Source organism: Triticum aestivum, chromosome 7B (genome assembly GCF_018294505.1).
Source record: "Triticum aestivum cultivar Chinese Spring chromosome 7B, IWGSC CS RefSeq v2.1, whole genome shotgun sequence".
Classification (NCBI taxonomy): Eukaryota; Viridiplantae; Streptophyta; class Magnoliopsida; order Poales; family Poaceae; genus Triticum; species Triticum aestivum.
The window spans coordinates 701,377,578-701,397,400 of record NC_057813.1 but is presented as its reverse complement, the minus strand read 5'-3'; the positions used below and the strand labels follow the sequence as shown (position 1 = coordinate 701,397,400).

General features: G+C 46.5%; 1 protein-coding gene and 1 pseudogene across 3 annotated transcripts; one reads left to right on the top strand and one right to left on the bottom strand.

Annotated features, from left to right (window-relative positions):
- Positions 1-2,035: 2,035 nt before the first annotated feature.
- On the bottom strand, positions 2,036-7,044 carry LOC123160767 (uncharacterized methyltransferase At2g41040, chloroplastic). 3 transcript variants are annotated; one of them, XM_044578602.1, is made up of 6 exons: positions 6,775-7,044; positions 4,885-4,993; positions 4,570-4,792; positions 4,165-4,358; positions 3,749-3,860; positions 2,036-2,449 (listed from the first exon to the last, which is right to left on the bottom strand). In XM_044578602.1, the coding sequence occupies exons 3-6, from the start codon at positions 4,696-4,698 to the stop codon at positions 2,444-2,446; spliced, it is 441 nt and encodes a 146-aa protein (XP_044434537.1). In that variant the 5' UTR covers positions 4,699-4,792; positions 4,885-4,993; positions 6,775-7,044; the 3' UTR covers positions 2,036-2,443. The 3 variants fall into 3 exon arrangements, with proteins under 3 accessions (XP_044434537.1, XP_044434535.1, XP_044434536.1); XM_044578600.1 differs by having other exon boundaries at positions 4,570-4,993; XM_044578601.1 differs by lacking the exon at positions 6,775-7,044 and having other exon boundaries at positions 4,570-5,233.
- Positions 7,045-13,804: 6,760 nt separating this feature from the next.
- LOC123158516 (uncharacterized) lies at positions 13,805-14,295 on the top strand (annotated as a pseudogene).
- The last annotated feature ends 5,528 nt before the right edge of the window (positions 14,296-19,823 follow it).

Here is a 19,823-nt window from a genome sequence, read left to right as displayed (position 1 = left end):
AATGTGAGGTTGCTCCCAACACTGCCCAAGTCTCTTGAGCAGTTTATAGTCGTGGGCTGCAAGTGCGATGCCTTACCAGGCAATATGGAGCACCTCACAGCACTAAAGAGACTGGATATAGATTCAAGCAAGAATATAGTGTCGCTTCCAACACTGCCCAAGTCTCTTGAGGAGATTAACGTCAGGAACTGCAGCAGGGATGCCTTACGAGGAAATATGGAGCACCTCACATCGCTCAAGAAATTTGAGATCTGGAATTGCAAGAATATGCAGTCGCTCCCAACACTGCCCAAGTCTCTTGACGAGTTTAAAGTCGGGGCCTGCAGCTTCAATGCCTTGCCAGGCAATATTGAGCACATCACATCACTCAGGAGACTGGATATACAGTCATGCGAGAATATGCGGTTGCTTCCAACACTTCCAAAGTCTCTTGAGGAGTTTATCATCTTTAACTGCAGCTTGGATACCTTACCAGGCAATATGGAACACCTCACAACACTCAAGAAACTGAGTATCTGTATCTGCATGAATATGCGGTTGCTTCCAACACTGCCCAATTCCCTTGATGAGTTTATCGTTAAGGACTGCGGCTTGAATGCCTTACCAGGCAATATGGAGCAACTCACATCACTCAAGACGCTGGAGATAAAGTCATGCAAGAACATGCGGTCGCTTCCAAAACTGCCCAAGTCTCTTGAGGAGATTGCAGTCTGTTACTGCAGTGACGAGTTCACACAATCTTGTGTAACGACTGATGATCCAAACTGGCAGAAGATTGAGCACATTCCAAAGAAAACAATTAAATTCTATAGTGAAAAAGGTCCACACGAAAGGTATGTAGTTAGATTCTTTTGATGTCTTCGTCTTCCATTTTTTGTGTTCAATAAATGTTGCTGGTACTTTTCTGATGGTTGCTGGTATTTTTTCTGATTCAGTTGCTAACTGTCAACCGCGTGCCCTTTGGTTGAAGACGGGAGACGAAGTCGAAGTCGAAGCTGTCAGACTGTTGCTAAATCTACATGCTCTCTTACTAGGTAGCCTCTTCGTTGGGTTATGCCTACTTCGGTTTGTCGAGTCTTGCATGTTTAAGCGTGAGGTGGTGCTGCCCTCTACTCTCATAAACTACAGGCGCTGCAAAATGCCATGTCTCCATGCAGTCATGAACAACGGATTTATGAGTTGTTTACTATATATGGATTTTTGAGTTGTTTACTGTATACGGATGTAATAACGTGGAACGATGGAACACCAGATTGATTTGCTTCGTAGTTCATATATACAATTTCTACCATTGTTGTATGCATGATGAAATCCAAACTGTTTGATTCCTAGATATATAGTATGATTTGTAACACTTTGGAATGATTATCACTGAATTCGTTCCTTTCCTGTCGTCGTTTGTAACATGGTTCACCAAAGTATCCGATTTAATTGCGAGGAATCAGGGGCTACATAAGCATGGTATGGTAAGAGGTTACCAGATTGGGCGAAGCTAACAGGGGGACCTGCTCCTGACATTGAGGCTTCCATTCATTTTCAGTAGTAGAATGGTAAAATGCTTTAGTGGTTGCAATCAACGTGCATTGTAATTAGTGATTGCATTTTTTTCCCTCCTGGATGGGCATTCAGGGAAAGTGCTCTCACACGGCAGCCCGTTCTCTTATCTGCACACGCTCTGGTTTTGGGCAGACACAAGTTTTAATGTGTCCGCTTAGGCCTGCAAATACGATTGATATAAATCCTTTGGTCTTGGAGGAATGATGCAATATATTTTGCGATCGCGATCGAGTATTTGCTCTTTTCTATTTGCTCATTTTAATCAATGAAATCAGCGCTGCTGCCTTTTCATTTTAAAAATGTTCAAAAGAACGGCATAGACTTCTGACCACTGCCAAGTTAAATTCTGCAGATCATCACGCCACATGCTATCTTATCAGCAGGGTGATCACATCTGTGACAACTCCACAAGCTATCAAAACAGCAACCACTTTGTACTCTGAAAGCTGGTCTGATGACGACTCCTCTGAATCTGGACAAACAAACAGACACAAGTTTAGACACCAGAGAAGAAACTTGGGTCCAACTTGGTACACATATTCGAGATCTTGCGAGCTATAAAACAAACACGATTGATATAAATCCTTTGGTCTTGGGGGAATGATGCAACATTGCCTTGCCGGAGTCCAAGGCGTTAAGTATTTGCTTTTCTAACTTCTGTTCCCTTCATCAATGAAAACAGCGCTGGTTCCTTTCGTTTTAAAAGAAGGATGTGACCTGTAGCATGAAAACAAGAACGACAGAGACTTCTCACCACTGCCAAGTGAAATTCTTCAGATCATCATGCGCCATCTTGTCAGCAAAGGTGATCACATCTGGTGACTACTCCACACTATCAAAACCCCAATCACTTTGAACTCAGAAAGCTGATCTGATGACGACTCCGCTAAATCTGGACAAACAAAAAGACTGTTTAGACACCAGAGAAGAAACTTGGGTCAGACATGTACACATCTTCGAGACCTTGTGAGCTATAAAATGAACAAATTATAGGCATGTGTGTAGTATCTCATTGGTAATACTGGCACACAGGTTGGAATACATAGTCAGACAGAGACAGAGGAACGTCAACATAAGGAAACAGGGTCGTGAAAAACTTGAGACACGCATAGTTTCATGTTCCAGGAGTCCATATACTACCTAGGCACCTGGCAGTATAACAAACAAAGTTGAACTGAAAAATAAAACAGAGAAAGAAACTGGGTGTATTGGTAGCGACTACATACGGAGCAAAATGAGTGAATCTACACTCTAAAATATGTCCGTATGTAGTTTGTAGTGGAATCTCTAAAAAGACTTACATTTAGGAACGGAGGGAGTACCTCTGTTCATTACTTTGTTGTTTCTCACATTTTTCTCTGTTAATCTTTTATTTATCTATATTTTTTATTGCAAAATATGACAATTTTTATGTTTTGTTTAATCCTTCAGGATAAATGGAGAAACTTGTTGAAAGCCTACACGGTCAGGCTCACATCTAAAAAGAAGGTTTTATTCCATAAGTATGCTGAATTCATTATGGAACACCACTAATTTTCATCTCTTTCATTTCTTAAATTCCAGGGAAATGTGAAAAAAAGGATCTCGCCTCCTCTAGATAAGGATTGTGTCGAAAAGATCCAGAGGCTAGCAGCTGATTACCCTCGAAAATGAAGCTGCACTAGTGAATGCTACAAGACATCGTATAGTACTTTTGGTGTAGCAGTGACCCAGCAACAAGCGTTCTATTATTTTTCTAGAACTGCGAAGCATAGGCTGCCATATTAAGTGTGCCGAGAGTAGAGAGTAGATTGAGCCATCTGGAGGAAGCAGCTTCTATCTCCTGCCTAACTGGCTAACTACCTAGACAGACTAGTGAAGCACTGTATTAATGTAATGGGGAGGAGGTCTCCTGATCCATTAATGTAATGGGGAGGAGGTCTCTAGATAAGGTACACAGGTCATGTTCATGATGCCCTGTTCCTGCACAAAGCTGTTCAACCCAAACTAACTAAGCACTAAACTATTGAGGTTGACTTTATAGACGCATTCAGCAGTTAATAACTAACAGAAATACAGAACATTGGATTGGCTAATTGTTCATTGGACTCTGACAAACAAGATCGCAATTCCGAAGACACCAGTTTTACTATGTTAAGTTACGAACCATGACAATATTGAATCAAAAGTGCAAATGAGACAGGTACTATACTGCATTTGAAGGGGATGGCCAGCAGTGGATAGCACCTCCAGCATGAATGGCATCAATTGAACATGAAGCAAAAGGGAGCCTCGAAATATCGGCCCTTACGAGAGCGGGGTTCCTGCAGAACCAAAAGAAGAAAACAGTAAGTATTTGCTAGAAGCATCATGGAATACTGTTAATGAATGTTCATGGTTACTGTAGTGTACTTGGAACAAAAAGAACATTCTGAGGTAGTAATAGATTGAAATAAGGGAGCAGATTATCACATGACGTTCAATTAGATGCTGACCACATAGATCTTGGTCTTTTTTTTGGTATTAAACAAAAATAAAGCACTAGTTTCCACACGAAAATTAGTGATGGCCCAAGTTGTCTACTTGATGGTTTGTTAAAGCTCAAAATAAGCACGAAGGAAAGCTCACGTGTTCATAGGGGTTTCTTCTTGTTTGATGTAGTCATAGCATTGGCGGGGCATAAACTTAGAAAAGTCCAAAGCAATCACAGCTGAGTATGCCCCGGAGCTTGCAAACTTCCTTGAAAACAAGCCACTGCCGCAGCTGACATCAATGAGTATACCATCAACGACTGACTGGAAATAATCTTGAGCCATTTGGAACTGATAAAGCCAACGGTACATCAGAATTATATGCATAAAAACATGAATATTGTCTTGACATGAAAGAGTGATGAGCATTTTCTGTTGCTACACTAAAACATGAAGCACCAATTACTTGGCTTTGACAGATGTACGACTTAATATAAATAGTTCTCCTTGAGCAGTAACAGCTTAAGGCCATGGGATTGATGAACGAGGCCAAGAAATGTACCTCTTCATCGCGGCCAGGGAAGCCACTCCGATTGAAGTTCTGACGCCACTCCCTCTCATAAAGAAAGGAGACGAGCGGGCTCCTGACCAGCTCAGTTCTAGCAGGCTTGAGTTCACTGTATTCTTTCATTCCTGAGGTGACAGTGAGATCCAAGAAGATATCTTTGCTGGTGAATGACTTGTTGCAATTTGAACACTTAAATCCTGACCTATAAATCGCTCGCCTGGGACACATGTAGAAGCCAAACAACATAAATCCTAACCCAGCCAACAGATTTGCATGAGATGAGCGAAATTGATGGACTTTCAGACGTACAGGAATTCATGCCTGGCGGCCCTTTCCTTATCCAGCGGTTCATAGCAAACAGGGCATGCAAACACCTCAGTTCTGAAGCGTCATTCAGCTTGGTTTTGATCTCCTGAAACTGTTTGCACAGTGAGCGTCAGTTTCACACGATATGAATAAAAGTCCAACCATGACATAACATCAAACGCGTACACTTAACGCGACTGTAAACTATGCTACTATTAAACAGGCTGCTTCTTTTCCGAAGCGTGCGCAATCGCTTGCTAGCAAGATTAGCTCTTCAGCAGAGTTGAATAGTGGAAGCTAGGTTGCAGAGAGCACTCATCCTATGCATGTAAGGCAACAGAAATACAGACATCAGCAGCCATATAACCATTTAGCTTAGTCACTACTCTACCATGAGAGGTTCAATCTTTGCATCTGATGGCCAAATATCAGCAGTGCAGGCCAAGACTCACACATCATCTCCCCAAACTGAAAATATCTGCTAAACTTAGAGCATCTCCAGCCGCGCGAAACGACGCGCGCACGGGGTAAACGCAGCTTTTAGCGCGCGCGGGGCGTTTTGCCGCGCTCCACCGGTGAAGGGATAATCACGCGCGCGGGAACCGTTTGCGCGCGCGCCCGAAAAGGCGCCAGCTCGCGCCTCATTTTTTGCGCACCGCTTCCGGCGCGCCTATAAAGTGCGGCGCGCGCCACGCGCCTCTCCACGCCTCCTCTTCTCCTCTTCCTCTCCCTCTCTGCCAGGCGCCGCTCCAGCGCCCCGCCACCGACGCGCCTCCACCGCCCCAGCGCCCCGCCATGCCGCCGCGCTGCCGAGGAGCGTCCGGCTACCGCGGCGTCCGCCTGTGCCCCAACGGCGGCTACTACGCGGAGATACGCTCCGGCGATCTCCGGCTCGGCCTCGGCACGTACGGGACGGTGCGCAAGGCCGCGCGCGCGTATGACGCGGCGGCGTGGCGCCTAGGCCGGCCGCGCGGCCAGATGAACTTCCAAGATGTGTACACGCTCCAGCAGGTGCTCGACGTCGCCCCGCCGCCTCGTCTAAACACGGCACAAGACCGTGCGGAGCACGCCGAGCGGCAGCGCCGCCTCCTCGTCGCCCAGGAGGACGAGCGGGTCATGGCAGAGTGGCGCCGGCGCCACCCGGAGGACGTCGCCTACGAGCAAGTCTATTGGGCAAGGCGTCGCGAGGAGGACACGCGAAGGCGCCGCGAGGCGCGGTTGGACAGGCGTCGGCGGAAGGCGTTGGCGAACGCGCAGACAGATCTCGTTGCAGCAGGTGGGAGGTCGTTCTTCACGGAGAACGATGATCGTTGGTTGGACATATGGCTATCAAGCTCGGACGACACTGCCGAGGATGATAATGGTGATGATGATAGCGACTTAGAGTAGTTTTTTATGCTATCTATTTAGTTTTTTATTGTTTGTCGTTTTTATTTTATGCAATCTATGTTTCCGATGTAAAATACCTTTGTATCGTTAAAATCCTATGCAATCTATCTAGTTTCTATGCTTTCAATGCCTACATCCTAGTATATAGAATGAGCGCGCGTTGCAATTTTTGCGCGGCTGCTGGAGCGACGCGCGCGCGCTGCATTTTAGCGCGGCTACTGGAGCTGGCGCTGCGCGTCGCGCCAAACCAGGCGATGGGCGCGCGCTAAAGCCATATTTTGCACGCGGCGCGTTCGGCGACTGTTGGAGATGTTCTTAGGCCTAGCTCTTGATCGATTACTCTACCAAATACAATGCCTGGTTCATGGCTTCCTGCCAAATCCCCGCCTAGGCATTACACCAAACATTTGATGTGCGACAATCGTTCCCTCTTTTTTCTAGCACACACAACGCGTTCCCTTGCCTTCCCTGAGATGAGAATCAGCTAGTGGCGTAGGTACATACCGGGTCGAGGGCGATGGCCGCAGCGGCGACGGCGACCCGGTGAGCCGGCAGCGGCAGGCCTGGGCTGCGGCCAAGGCGGCAGGGGACGCGTGGGGGATGGAGCGACGGGGAGGAGGAACAGGAAGCCGCCGAGGCTCTCACAGCGAGCTCCATGGGAGCTGCAGAGCAATTGCAGTAGTACGCTGGCTGCAGCCTGGAGCCTGGAGACGCGCCGGCCGGCCAAAGGAAGTAAAGAAATGCGCTTTGTCTTTGGCAAGGTCCGGCAGGGGAGGAAAGACCGGAAGAGGAGGGGCTCATGCGTGGCGCCGGGCATAGAAAAAAATAGGAAAAAACATGAGTCAGTAACCAAAATGATAAAAAAACGTTATCATTAATTTTCAGTCAACTGGTTTCTAATTTGTGGTTGGTCGAATTTTTTAGGGATAAGCATATTTTTCATCCTTGAATTCTTTCGAATTCGAAAGTATAGAAATCGTCCCTCAATTACGAAATCAGTAAAACTCGGTCCCTAAACTAATGAAACCGGACAATCTTCGTCCCTGATACCACTTCCGGCCGTTTGAGTATGACGTGGACCTGGTTTTGACCAGCACTGGCCACGTGGCCCGGTTTGACCGCCACGCCACTGTAGCAAACGGGCGAGAAGGTGTTCCCACGCCGGCGCGTGCCAGCTCGTCCGCAGCCAGGCGCACGACGCCGGCTGTACGTGAGCGCCGCGACCCCGTTCAGCATGCCCGTCTGCTCCGTGAGGCGTATGGCGGCCACGGATGCCAGCCGCTGTACCTGGAGAGGCGGAGATGTCAAGCTGTCGTGGTGCAGCCGAGCCTTCACGTCGTTCCAGGTGCCTCGACGGCAGCCGGCCTCGGCGCCGCTCGTCGACTAGTGCACCTCCAGCTCGGCAAGAAACTCACGGGGCCGCGTCCGAATTCATTAGCTGCCATCGCCGTTCTTGCAGTTGCCGACGCCCAGCCATGCACATGGAGGCCGTACCCGTACGCACGAACACAGCAAGCACGCCAACAACACAGCTAGCCAGCTGCACGAACACAATCAAGCCGGAAGCTCTGCTAGTCAACCACACGCACATCCTCGGCCAACATTAGCAAGCCAATGCCATGGCCCGAGGGAATCTGCACAGCCTCGATGCCGCTCACAGTACTGGGCGCCATGTTGGACTCTGCTCGTTTAGTCAAGGATTTGTGCTGGCACCGTCGCGCACGATTTGTGCCGCCACACCAGGTCAGGGGAAGATACGACGTTGGGTAGGGCGAGCACGGTGTGAGTGTTTGGTGTGTTGGGTGCGTCCGCCGCCATCCGGGGCGCGAACAGCGTAGTCACGAGGAACCCGCCGGCGCCGGTGTGCGCTTGTTGATCAAGCACTTTCAACCGGCGCACTTGATGGTTCGGCCGCGGCCGCCCGCCAACTCAGACTGCTTCCAAGCGCTGAGCTTCGTGAGATGAAGGAGCAGCTACCGGCGTCTATCAGCTCCCGAAACCTCAGCTTAGACGTGGCGGTCAAACTGGGCCACGTGGGCAGTGCTAGTCAAAACCAGGTCCACATCAAACTCAAACCGCCTGAAGTGGCATTAGGGACGAAAATTATCTGGTTTGATTAGTTCAGGGACTGAGTTTTACTAGTCTCGTAATTGAGGGACGATTTCTATACTTTCGAGAGAATTCAAGGATGAAAAATATACTTATCCCAATTTTTTATCGCACGATATGTCTCCTTGGTTCGTGTTGGCTCAAGTGTCCCATGTATTTTGTCGGTTTTGTTGGGGTAACTTGTTCTGATTCTGCAGTTGTTTTCCCCAATCATTTCTTATTTTGTTGGTCCATTTTCATCTACTCTTTCTTCCCGGAGCCTGGTGGGAGAAGAGAGGTGGAGAGGGGAAGACATGCACGGGGAGCAGTGAGGTTAATTCCCGGATCAAGAGGATCTGTGGCACGTCACACCTAGGGTTGGTTCAGTCTTGTTGGGAGGTTGTGCAAGGCATGGCCCTCTTCTCCCTCATTGTCACGGGCAAAACTCGTGGCTGAGGCAAAGAGAGCCTTGGCTCAGTGGTTGGGCATGCGGTTGTGCAGCCTAACGACCCGAGTTCAATTCCTAGAATTGACATGTGATGCATAGGGGTTTTCCCCATTTATTGAGGATCAAGTTTGGTGTGTGGTGGAACCACTCATCAAAAAATATCTTGATACTCATTTAAAAAAATTCTGAGGACCATGTTTATCTTGGTACTCATACTAAAATGGCCGTATGCATCCCTAGTTGGTGCAGAGGCCGGGGAAGTGAAATTCTCCCTTATTTTTAAAAGGGGACGCCAAGGACATTGGGATCGGATGGAAGGGTCTGCATGTGAGGGGTGGGGGGTGTGCCGCCTCCCTTTTCGGTGGAGCGGTGTTTCTTTCTACATATTCTTGGCGGCGGCTCTTGGCGGCATGGAGCAGCGGAGGCTTGGCGTCAGATGTGTGGTGACGGACACGCGCAGGAGGTCGACGCTGTCTGGCGTCGTGGTGGCGTCGGCGGCAGCAGACCGGGCAAGGTCGTTGCAACAGTACAGCTCCGAAGATGGATATGTGGTAGGTGGTTGGGGCGGCCTCATACCCGGCAGGTGGCCTGGTTGAGGAGCACGCCGGACTGGTGGGTGCCCATACCCGACAGGCGTCCAGGTTGGGACCTCAGGTCTTAGATGTTAGGTTTGGCTGCGAGGTCTATTTGGTATTAGGCTCAGACCATCAGCGCCCCTTCATCAGTTAGATAGGAGTAACGACAGAGGTTGCGAAGATGGTGGCTTTGGTCTTACTGTTGTACGACTTTGTAAGGTTTTGTGCTAATAATTAATAAATTGGCTGTATGCATCGACCAGATGCAGAGGCCGGAGTATTCCTCCTTTTTTAAAATAAAATAAAATAATAAAAAAAAAACTCGTGGCTGAGACGGCGCATCTAGCCTTGACGGCTGTTGCGCGCTACGATGGCGCACACGACAATGATCAGCAAGACGGTGTTTTCCCTTCAGGCGTCTTGTCCTTTGGCGTACTAATTTAGTGTGAGCAAGTCGGTAGAGTGGTGAGGGCGCTTTGTTTGGCAGCAAAACGGCCACATTCACAATCAGATAGCTAGCACGACGAGGGTGACCCATTCTGAGAGATCGGGCATAGCAAGCATTTGTTGTGCTTCTGCTAGCACCAAGATCGACCGTTCCCGAGTGATCGGGCAGAGCATTGAGAGCAACACGGCTAGCTCCAAGTGGTCACCATCCTCGTCTAGAATCGGATTCCTGCCTGGCCATCTGAGTCGGCGCGGCCCGACCCACGCCTAAACGTATCTGGCTCGACACATCTATAATATCTAAATAGTTCATCCCCACTAACTAATTTTCTTGACATGCAGCCTATCCACATCAGCGGCCCCACTATCTCATCACCCACACTTATGTCATCTGTTTTTTTACCCTGGTGCACAATTGAGCGACGATCATCCGTTTTCATCTGGTCTGTTTCAAGCGCCCTCTAGGCTGGCCGAGCCTTAAAGTAAAACCGATCGAGCCCTCTTCCCTAGGAAAAAGGACCAGACTTTTCTCCTACCTCCGTTCTGACTAAGCTAGCTTCGGCGCTATTGGGGAACCTGGTTGCGGTTGGTTCCACTGAGATCAGATCCGGCGTACAGGAGTTTCCCATCGATGTTCTCTTCATCTCCTAGGTAGTCAGTCAAGCGTTTCTTGCTTCTCCTCCTCCACGCAATAGAAACGAATCAATACACCAGGTCGTTTGATCTTCTGACTTCCATAACCGAAGAGGTAGTCAAAGAGGCCAAATCCGTCTAACACGGTTGTTTGATCTACATCTCATCCTCCTATTCATAATCGAGCCATCGGTTCCAAAATTGAGCTCGCGGACTCATCGCCAGGGCCATGCCAAGACGGAGCTTGATGATGTGCGGCCGCACCACCATACCTCGCCTGGATGGTGCCGCCGCCCTCCCATAGTGCCTCCATGGTACCTGTTTCGTCATCGCCGGCCACGGCGCCGCTGCCTGCAATGCGTCACACACGCTCGCAGCTTCTCCTCGGTGCCCCACATTAGCTTCGGCCGGCTCCTCGATTTCATTGATGTTGCATGCATGCTTTTGGTTAATTACCCAGTCCCTCCGCATTGTTTGCGCGTCCGCGCTGCCGCCTCTGACACTCACTGTTCCAGGATATCAACTCTGCATTCTCCTACATTGACTATTTGCACAACACTGTTGGGCATAAGGTAGCCGATTTATTTTCTGGTTATACAGTTTTTTATTGCTAACATGTCTTTGTTTTCCTCATGCTTTTTTCACCAACTACTGATATGCAATGGCATGAACCTACCAAGACATAATAGTTGCCTTAGTTGTCGATCTGTTATTCTGGTATGACCTGCCGTTCCTTTCCTCTCCGAATTTGGAACCATGCTTTACTAACAGTATGCAAGTTCGCAATTTACTCCATTGAACAGGTGTACAGGTACCCGTCCTTAAAAAAAAAACACCTTCCAGCTAACGATTGTTATGCCTTTGCATAGTTTCGATACAGAAGCATCATATTTCAGTATATGCACATCTTAAAGATTGTACCTACTATTTTTCTTTGACACATTCGAGGTCTGTTAACTGCTTCATGAGATGATTTGACAATGTGACCAAGTAAGTTATTCCATGCAGTATATATTGTTTCTTCCTTTTTATGTTAATATCGTTGTTAGTTAATTGCCGTAACAGATCTTGATTTTGCATTTCTATACATTTTTTCTTAACTGTTGCATACTGACCATTTGGAGAAGGTATATAAAATTATTGTTGCGCTCATCTATTTTGTGACCTTTCATATAGAGATTTTGTTTTCTTAGTCAACTTCATGCGTTGGCGAAAATGCACCATATTGGCAACCAAGATAAATATACATGTTGGGCTCTTGCTTATCCAAGAACTGGTCGAAGAAGCTGAGATCAGAGCTGGATTTTAAGGATTGTTTCCTATCAGTGCTATGGTTTAATGTTAACTAATTTCTTTAACTTCCATTGGTTCACAACTAAATTCAAGATTAGTTAATTTGTATCCATGCAAAGAGGATACACCGCAAGCACTTTAGATACAATTAACACTATTAACATTGATGACCATGAGTAGCAATCATATGAAATGTGGTAAAGTGAAATCATCTGTTATTTATATTTGATATACCCCATGACTAAGGTGAGGACTTTTTCCACTGATTTGTTGGACATGCTTTGTGCAAATTTAGTGTTATGACTACTTTGATTCTTTAGGATGTGTCGTGCTTCACACGCGAAACAAGTTTTGGTTAGTTTTAATATAAAAAATTGTTTCACTTGGTTTTGTTATATTATACTATATACATAAGATATATCATTGCTCTTATTAAGTACATTCCACATGTTCTGTCATATGTAGTTGCAAAATAAAGATGGTAATATTGTGGTTGACGCATTTCAAAATTATTGGGTGATTATTTGTGTCTATTACAAGTTTCTAACTGGACATTAGTGGTGATGGTTATTCATATATGGAGTTCTAATGATCATGACAGCTAAATATCATCAACATATATTCAATCGATTCCCGCAGCAACGCGCGGGGTTTCATCTAGTTATGTAAACGTGAGGGCTCATGGCACGTTTATTCCATAATGGGCCATTGAGCACATTTAACCTTTCATTACCAAATTACTCCAAAATATGGCACATTTACTCATATTTGAAATTGTTGGAAGGGTGGATTTTACATAGCTGGTAACCATACTGCATAATAGATTAAGGTATAGAAATAGGGCAAGTGATCTGCGTGGGTCGGCCGATTGGGGAGCCCAGATAGATTAAGGTATTAGATCTCGCCTCCCCTGTCGTTGTTTTCTTTGCCCACAGCGAGCACCCCCTTCCCGCCCATCAACACTAACTCTACACCGTCTCCTCGCATCCGGTGTAGGCGGCTTGCTCATCGCCATAGCATCCTACCATCTCAGCATCCCATGGTCAAGCATCCCATGGTCACTGTTGTAGCTTGTCGCTTTATTGATTGCAGCTAACACGTCGTCGTGGTCACCATTGCAACTTGTCGACGTATAGTCGCCATTCGCCTCTCGTTGTCGCTGGCCCCTGGGTTCCCCCATATCATCGTCGTGGTGACATAGAAAATGCACATTGTCTGGTCCCAGCATCTGGCACCGACAGTCGCAACACCGCGCCTTGCCGATTGCACCATCACCCATTGGACATGGTCACTTGCAGCATCGGCGACCGCTGGTCCCATCATCTTGCGCCGCCATTTGCAGCCTCGCGCCTCGCCAGTTGCAGCATTGGTGGTCGTAGCCACCGGCAGCCCACTCACTCCATAGTCCATAGTCTTTGCCGTAGGTCACTAGGAAGCGATGCTTCGTAGGACGACGGTTTGCTGCAACAATGGAAGCTTCTCCTCGTAGCATTGATGCCCCCCAACGCAACACCGTGGGCGGTCCTCGTGTCACATGTGTGTGTCTGTGTGTGTGTGTGTGTGTTGGGAGCCTCTCACAACATTGGTCGTGCATGGGAATTCATAGTGGTTTGGGAGTAGGCAGTAGCCGACGATGGAAGGAAGAAGAGGAGAGTGGAGAATTGGGAATGCAACCATGAGTCGGTGTGCGAAGAGATAAGCGTAAAAGGAGTGGGAAAGGGGCCTGCGTGTGAGGCACAATAGGACACATGTCGTGCACCCACATGATCGGCCGCTCTATTACAATCACTTTATAGAGGTAACAGGTTTGATTGCCGGCATACATATAATGTGAAGTGAGCATCTACACCACGGTAGAGGGCGGCACTATAAAACATGTTGAACAGGGAAAGAGGGGATTGGTAATTTTGATTTCAGCCGTGCCAAGTGCAGCCAGAGCTTATTTTCATGATTTTCAGACAAAATAGAATACGAAAAGGTTAGATCTTTATGAGTTTGTTTTGCCCACAAATTGGTGTACGTCTTTCTATCCTGCCGCAGGTAATGTTACATATGCACCTACAAAGACAAAACGAATTGCCCGGCCATGAAACTAATTCATCAGAAGGACCACAGTGATTGTTTGTATCAAGTCACCTGCTATAATGAGCATTCATGCTACAACGCTTTCCTTGCCCTGAGAGTTTCAATTGCAGCAGACACCATCCAGAAAGGCAGTATGTCTTCATCTGCTTCGATTCATCTGGGGCTCAAGAACCTGGAGCAAATGCCAGCTCGCCTTTTTTGAGTGCAATAGCACCACACGGCGCGCCTTCAGAGAACTAGAACAAGCCCCCCGCGCTGTATTCAGAAGCCTTTTCTTCTTGGCGGCAATGGTGTCGTAGAACAAACGCCAGTCTGGTGTCGTAGAACAAACGTCAGTCTACTGAGCTCCAGTCCTGCAGTATGGATTGCCAAGATGCATATTCAGCCGGCATAATTTCTGAAGAAATAAATGCACGAAGATTCACTTCCATCAGATTCTTCCATTTTTTTTGGTAAATGGGTCAACGGAAAACAAATGATTTTGGTTAACAGAATTAATATGATACACATGTTTTTCCCATATACTACATGCTAGAGCACCAGATGTTTGCATGTGAGATTTGGCCAAGATTTTCTTATTTATAAATTGAAATACAGCTAATTCAAAAGGCAGAGTTCAAAAGTAATGAATAATTTCCTTGCCCCGTTATGCCATATATAGTACATACACAATAAGTGCCCATAAATAAGACCAAATACATTGGTGATATGAAACACAGAATAGAAAGGATAAAAAAAATGAACATGAAAGATGGGCAGCACAATCTTTTTCCAAACCATATTCTGTACCTTGGCCATCAACTGCTGGGGAAAAAAATTATATGAGACCAGGTCTCATATAAAGCAGGTGAGACCAGCCCTGATGGATGACACGTGGCATTCATAAATCACAAATCATCTAATCTCCCCTCCCCCCTGATTTCAGGTGGGGATGGGTAGATGTTTTATGATTTGTGAATGCCACGTGTCATCCATCAGGATGGGTCTCATCTGCTAACCCGTGAGACCCGGTCTCATAGAATTCTTTTCCAACTGTTGGATGCCACTACAGTAAGCGAAATCCAGTTCAGGAAATACATGAGATCATTTATGCTATATCATTTGTGCATGATGTCACAATATCACTGTTTTACCATCTCAATGAAAAATCATTATTCTGCAAAATTTCAGGAGACACGTGTTATTATATTCCATAGTTTGAGAGGTTATTAGTGCAAATGTATACATAGATTACATTCTTAAGGACTTCTTTGCCTTCAAGCAATACATCAGCCAGCAGGCTTGTCCAAATAGACCTGATCATGAAGGAGAAAAAAAACAAGGAGAAGGCATCAATTTTTTTAAAACAGTTAAACGAGCGGTTATAAAAATATCTTGACATTACATATTAGGATCTGGCTTAAGATAATTCATTGTGGATCGCCATATAAATGCTAGGAATCATACCATCAATAAAATAAAATGGCGAGAAAATAATATAATGGACAGAAAACAACAATATTTATGGGTATAGCGAAGCCGTTTATATAATTGTACTTGTATACAGGGTAAGCATGGACAAGAGAGAAGTCAGAAATAAAAATTATGTATATGCATCGATATAGTAATCCTTCACTCAAATATAAATTTACACAACATCATACAATTTCAGGACATATTTTTAGACGCTGGAAGAAAGGGTATTCCCATCAATTTGTCAATATAGGAGCAGCCTCCAGCATCATCTTAGATTCATGCAAAAGGAGAAAGCTCAAAGATAACCTTTGGTCACAGCAAAAGCTTAAAATCTAATCCAGACAACATGAGCTAATTAGCACGTACGTTGCAGATTCTCAAACCCTCAGATGCCCAATACTTTAACCCCAACACGAGCTTTCAAAGCCTGCTCATTCTGCACCATTCTGCAATAGGGACCAAAAACAAATCTGTACAAAGTACGAAACACAAAAACAGATTAGGAAGGCACAAGATTCCTTTTCAAAACAAGCAGTGTTTCTTATTTCCAAAATCGACCAACATGTTAGGTTGTCGCCATAAAAAAATAGTAGGTGATCAACTTTCTCCTTTGTAGCACGTAAACAACAACTTTACTATGCAAAACTTGTTTATACATATACCATATAACAAGTTTACACCAATACAAATTTCTTGGAGAATGTCATGTGGCTGTTCAGTAAAATAAAACTAAATACATAAATTATAACAGTAAACACCCCTATAACATCACTAGTAGAAAACCACCCATTAGTCCCGGTTCGTAAGGGCCTTTAGTCCCGGTTCATGAACCGGGACTAATGGTCGTTACTAATACCTCCACCCATTAGTCCCGGTTCAATCCAGAACCGGAACCAATGTGCCTCCACGTGGCTCTGTGCGCCCACCCCAGTCAGGGGGCCTTTGGTCCCGGTTGGTGGCACCAACCGGAACCAAAATGCATCCACGCGTCAGCATTCCAGTTACTGGTGTTTTTGTATTTTTTTTTTGAAAGGAGGGGAGGTTGGGGGTTTTGGGGGGTTAATTTAATTAGGTGTTTCATATATTGTATTAGCTAGCTAATTAATAAAGAGAAGTGTCCTCTCTTATGTCCGTGCTTGGACGCTACGTACTATATATACATAAGTGATCGAGAGAACCATTCAGTACAGAAGTTCGTCATGCATACCGAGAGAAGTGATCGATCGACCTCTCCTTCTCCGAGAGGTTGGTCGAACAACAAGTTTTCGTATCATGTATCCGACGCTACTGGCTACATACATGTACAATATGTATAAGATCTCTTATAATTACAAACCCCTAGCTAGCATTTGAAATCAATTTCCACATGGTATTCTCCGGTTTTACTGATGACGTGGTCAAGAAAGAATCCCGCCAATTCCTCTTGAATTGCTTTCATGCGATCTGGTTCTAGGAGTTCATTCCGCATCTGCCACGTCTAATTTGAAGAAGGGGGTTAATTAATACATATATATGAATGAAACTCAACAAAAATGATGGTGTAATAAAATGAAACTGTGAATATTATTGCTTACGCACTTCATATTGTCTTTGAGAGTAGCCCCGCTTGTTTTTCAAAGTCGCGGCGTGGATGAACTCGCACACGTAGTATCCACAGAAATCATTCCCTTCCTCCTGCCACAAGCACTTTACGAGAAATAGAGGTCAATCAAACTGATAATGAAGCATTATAAATGGCATTGATGAAAGTATAGCTATATATAGAATCAACGGGCCGGAGATGCGCGCAACTAGCTAGCCAGTAGTACTTACTTTCGGGTATGTATATCGCAGCTCCTTCGGCAGTCCCGGAGCTTCTGCGGTGAACTGTTTCCAAACCCTGCAAGACAAAGAAAATAATTATTATTACTTGAGATGTCAGGAAATGAACAAAAAGTTACCGATATGGTGCGATAATTATGATCGATTGAACTTACTTGCTGAGCATTTCAGTCATGTCCGCATAGGTTTTGGGATCTTTCCGTCTCGAGTCTAAGACGGTTACTAGTCCACGCTCAAGCTTAATCTCCAGAAGAATATAGTGATACCTGCGCACGCATGCATAACTCATCAATTACATTACTATAACCTCGCTTGAGTAATAAGGGAAACCGAATATGCACACGACAGTAACACTCACGGGCCATTGTAAGGAAAGAGTATGGTATCTTTGTTTTGATTTTTTATCAACGATCGTAGCAAGTTGTCCTCGGCCTCTTTGACGTTCTTTTTAACCAGAAATACATCTATGATATTTGTGTTAATGAACCCAATATCATAAATTTCTTGTTTTTTGCACTCGACGATCTTCAATCTGCATAATATATTGAGGATAATTAATTATAAATACATGCATGGAATGAAAGAGCCGAGCTATATATAGAGACTTAATGACAGAAATAGTACTTACAGGCAGTAGCAAAAGACCATTAATTTATCGAGGGCCTTTTGATTGAAGAACTCGAAGAACTCCTCAGATGGAACAATCAACAGATCATTTGCAACGAGATCGTGCTCCTCTTTAATATGCAGATACAAAGCATTCTTACCATCAGACTCTCTGCAGGTTTCCATGTACCAATTATGGAATCTTCGCATCATTGTTGTCAGAGATTTTTCATCTTTAACGAGAGGCTTCCCGTACTCGTATTTGTGTCCGTACACCTTCAAGAAATCAGGAAGTGCATCGTCAGACAGGTAATCGTCAAGATTGCCATAACCGGCCACCGTCCCCGGAGCATTAGACACATTGAGCGGGGGGCACGATTGTTGTGCTTGCTCGCCGAGCTGGGCAATTTTTTCCCCTTTGCTCGTTGTTTTGACCTTTTAGCACTGACAGTAGTTCCCGACCGCTGGGCTTGGAGATATATCTGTTCAGTAATGCGCTCATAGTTGGTTCTCGGCGGAGACTTTGGTGGTTTCCTCAGGGCATCGATAGTGCGCTTTGCTTTCACCGGATCTACCTTCTCCTCCGGAGGTGGATGTCTCTTTGCTTTCACCCCTTCAAAGAACTCCTTCACGTGGGCCTGCACAATCGTATCGTTTTCCTCCTCGGACCTCTCGTACGGTAACTTCTCTAGAGGCTTGAGAGATGATGGACTGTATTTGTATTGCCTCCCGCCTCTGGTTGTGCTGCTAGACGCCGGAGCAGACGGAGCGGCTGCGGCGTCTGTCTTCTTTCGTGCTTGCTTACGAGGCGGAGGAGAAGGAGTACGACGCGCCGGAGCAGCCGGGGCCACGGCGGGTCTCTTCCGCCCTTGCTGGCGAAGCGGAGAAGGAGGATGCCGCTGGCTGCTCGGGAGCGCCGGCGCAGGCGGAGAAGGAGGCGGAGTGCCGCCATGCGCCGGAGAAGGAGGCGGAGTGCCTCCACGCGTGCCCTGATCGTCACTCGCCGGAGGAGGAGGCGGTGGAGGAGGCGGAGTGCCCTGACTCGCCGGAGCAGGAGGAGGAGGCGGAGGCGTCCAGTTCAGAAGGTTGATGAGCTCCTTCTTCCATAGGCATGGAGTCTTCAAAGCAGAACCCAGCCTAGTCTCCCCTTCACCGGTAGGGTGGTCAAGCACGAGGTCCTCAAATCCCTTCGTTATTTCATCCACCATCACCTTAGCATATCCTTTTGGAATCAGCTGGCAGTGATAAGTTGTGCCGGGTCCACTAGGATAAACTTGGCCAACAGCCGCCTTGACCTTCAAATTCATCCATCGCGCCATCATGTGGCAATTTTGAGACTCCGTGATACCATCCACGGGATAGCTGGCAGGAGCCGTCAAGACATGCTCTGGCTGAAGCAGCTCGGTGGAAGCCACGCTGCTTCTCCGCTGAGATGGCGGGGTAGCTTCGGGGGAAGCTTCGGCATGTCGTTTGTTGCGATCTGCTGCTTCTCGTTCCTATTCTCGATCCTCTAGCCCCATTACCCTTCCAAGCAGCGCCTGCATTTGGTCTTGCTCCAGTTTCTTCCTCCTCTCGTGGGTTTTGTAACCCCCTGCGTCCGGAAAACCAACCTTCCATGGAATGGAGCCTGGCGTGCCTCCTGTCCGTCCAGGGTGCTCGGGATTCCCAAGGGTCATTGTGAGCTCGTCCTTCTCCCTGTTTGGAAGGAACGTCCCTCGCTGTGCTGCATCGATATAGTGTCAAAGGTTCTTGACTGGTGTTTGCAGTTGCTCGTCCGTCCACTGACAGTTCCCTGTTACAGGGTCCAAGGTTCCGCCAGCCCCGAAGAACCAAGTCCGGCAACGGTCTGGCCAGCGCATTGTCTCTGGTTCAATCCCTTTTTCAAGCAGATCATGCTCAGCCTTGGACCACTTAGGCCGGGCTTTGAGGTAGCCACCTGACCCCGTGCGATGGTAAAGCTTCTTCTTTGCAGCATTTTTCTTGTTTGTCTCCGACATCTTCTTACTCTTTTCTGATGTCTTATGGGCCACAAATGCGGGCCAATGATCTTTGATCTTCTCATATTTGCCGATGAATTCTGGTGTCTTTTTTTCCTTGACAAA

Excerpts from the sequence above, each read along its gene's own strand:
- LOC123160767 (XM_044578600.1), bottom strand. The coding sequence starts at position 4,821 with ATGTTGTTTGGCTTCTACATGTGTCCCAGGCGAGCGATTTATAGGTCA. Across the intron at positions 4,359-4,569 it reads TCCCTGGCCGCGATGAAGAG|TTCCAAATGGCTCAAGATTA; the intron begins GTACATTTCTTG and ends TGGCTTTATCAG. Across the intron at positions 3,861-4,164 it reads GAAGAAACCCCTATGAACAC|GAACCCCGCTCTCGTAAGGG; the intron begins GTGAGCTTTCCT and ends TTGGTTCTGCAG.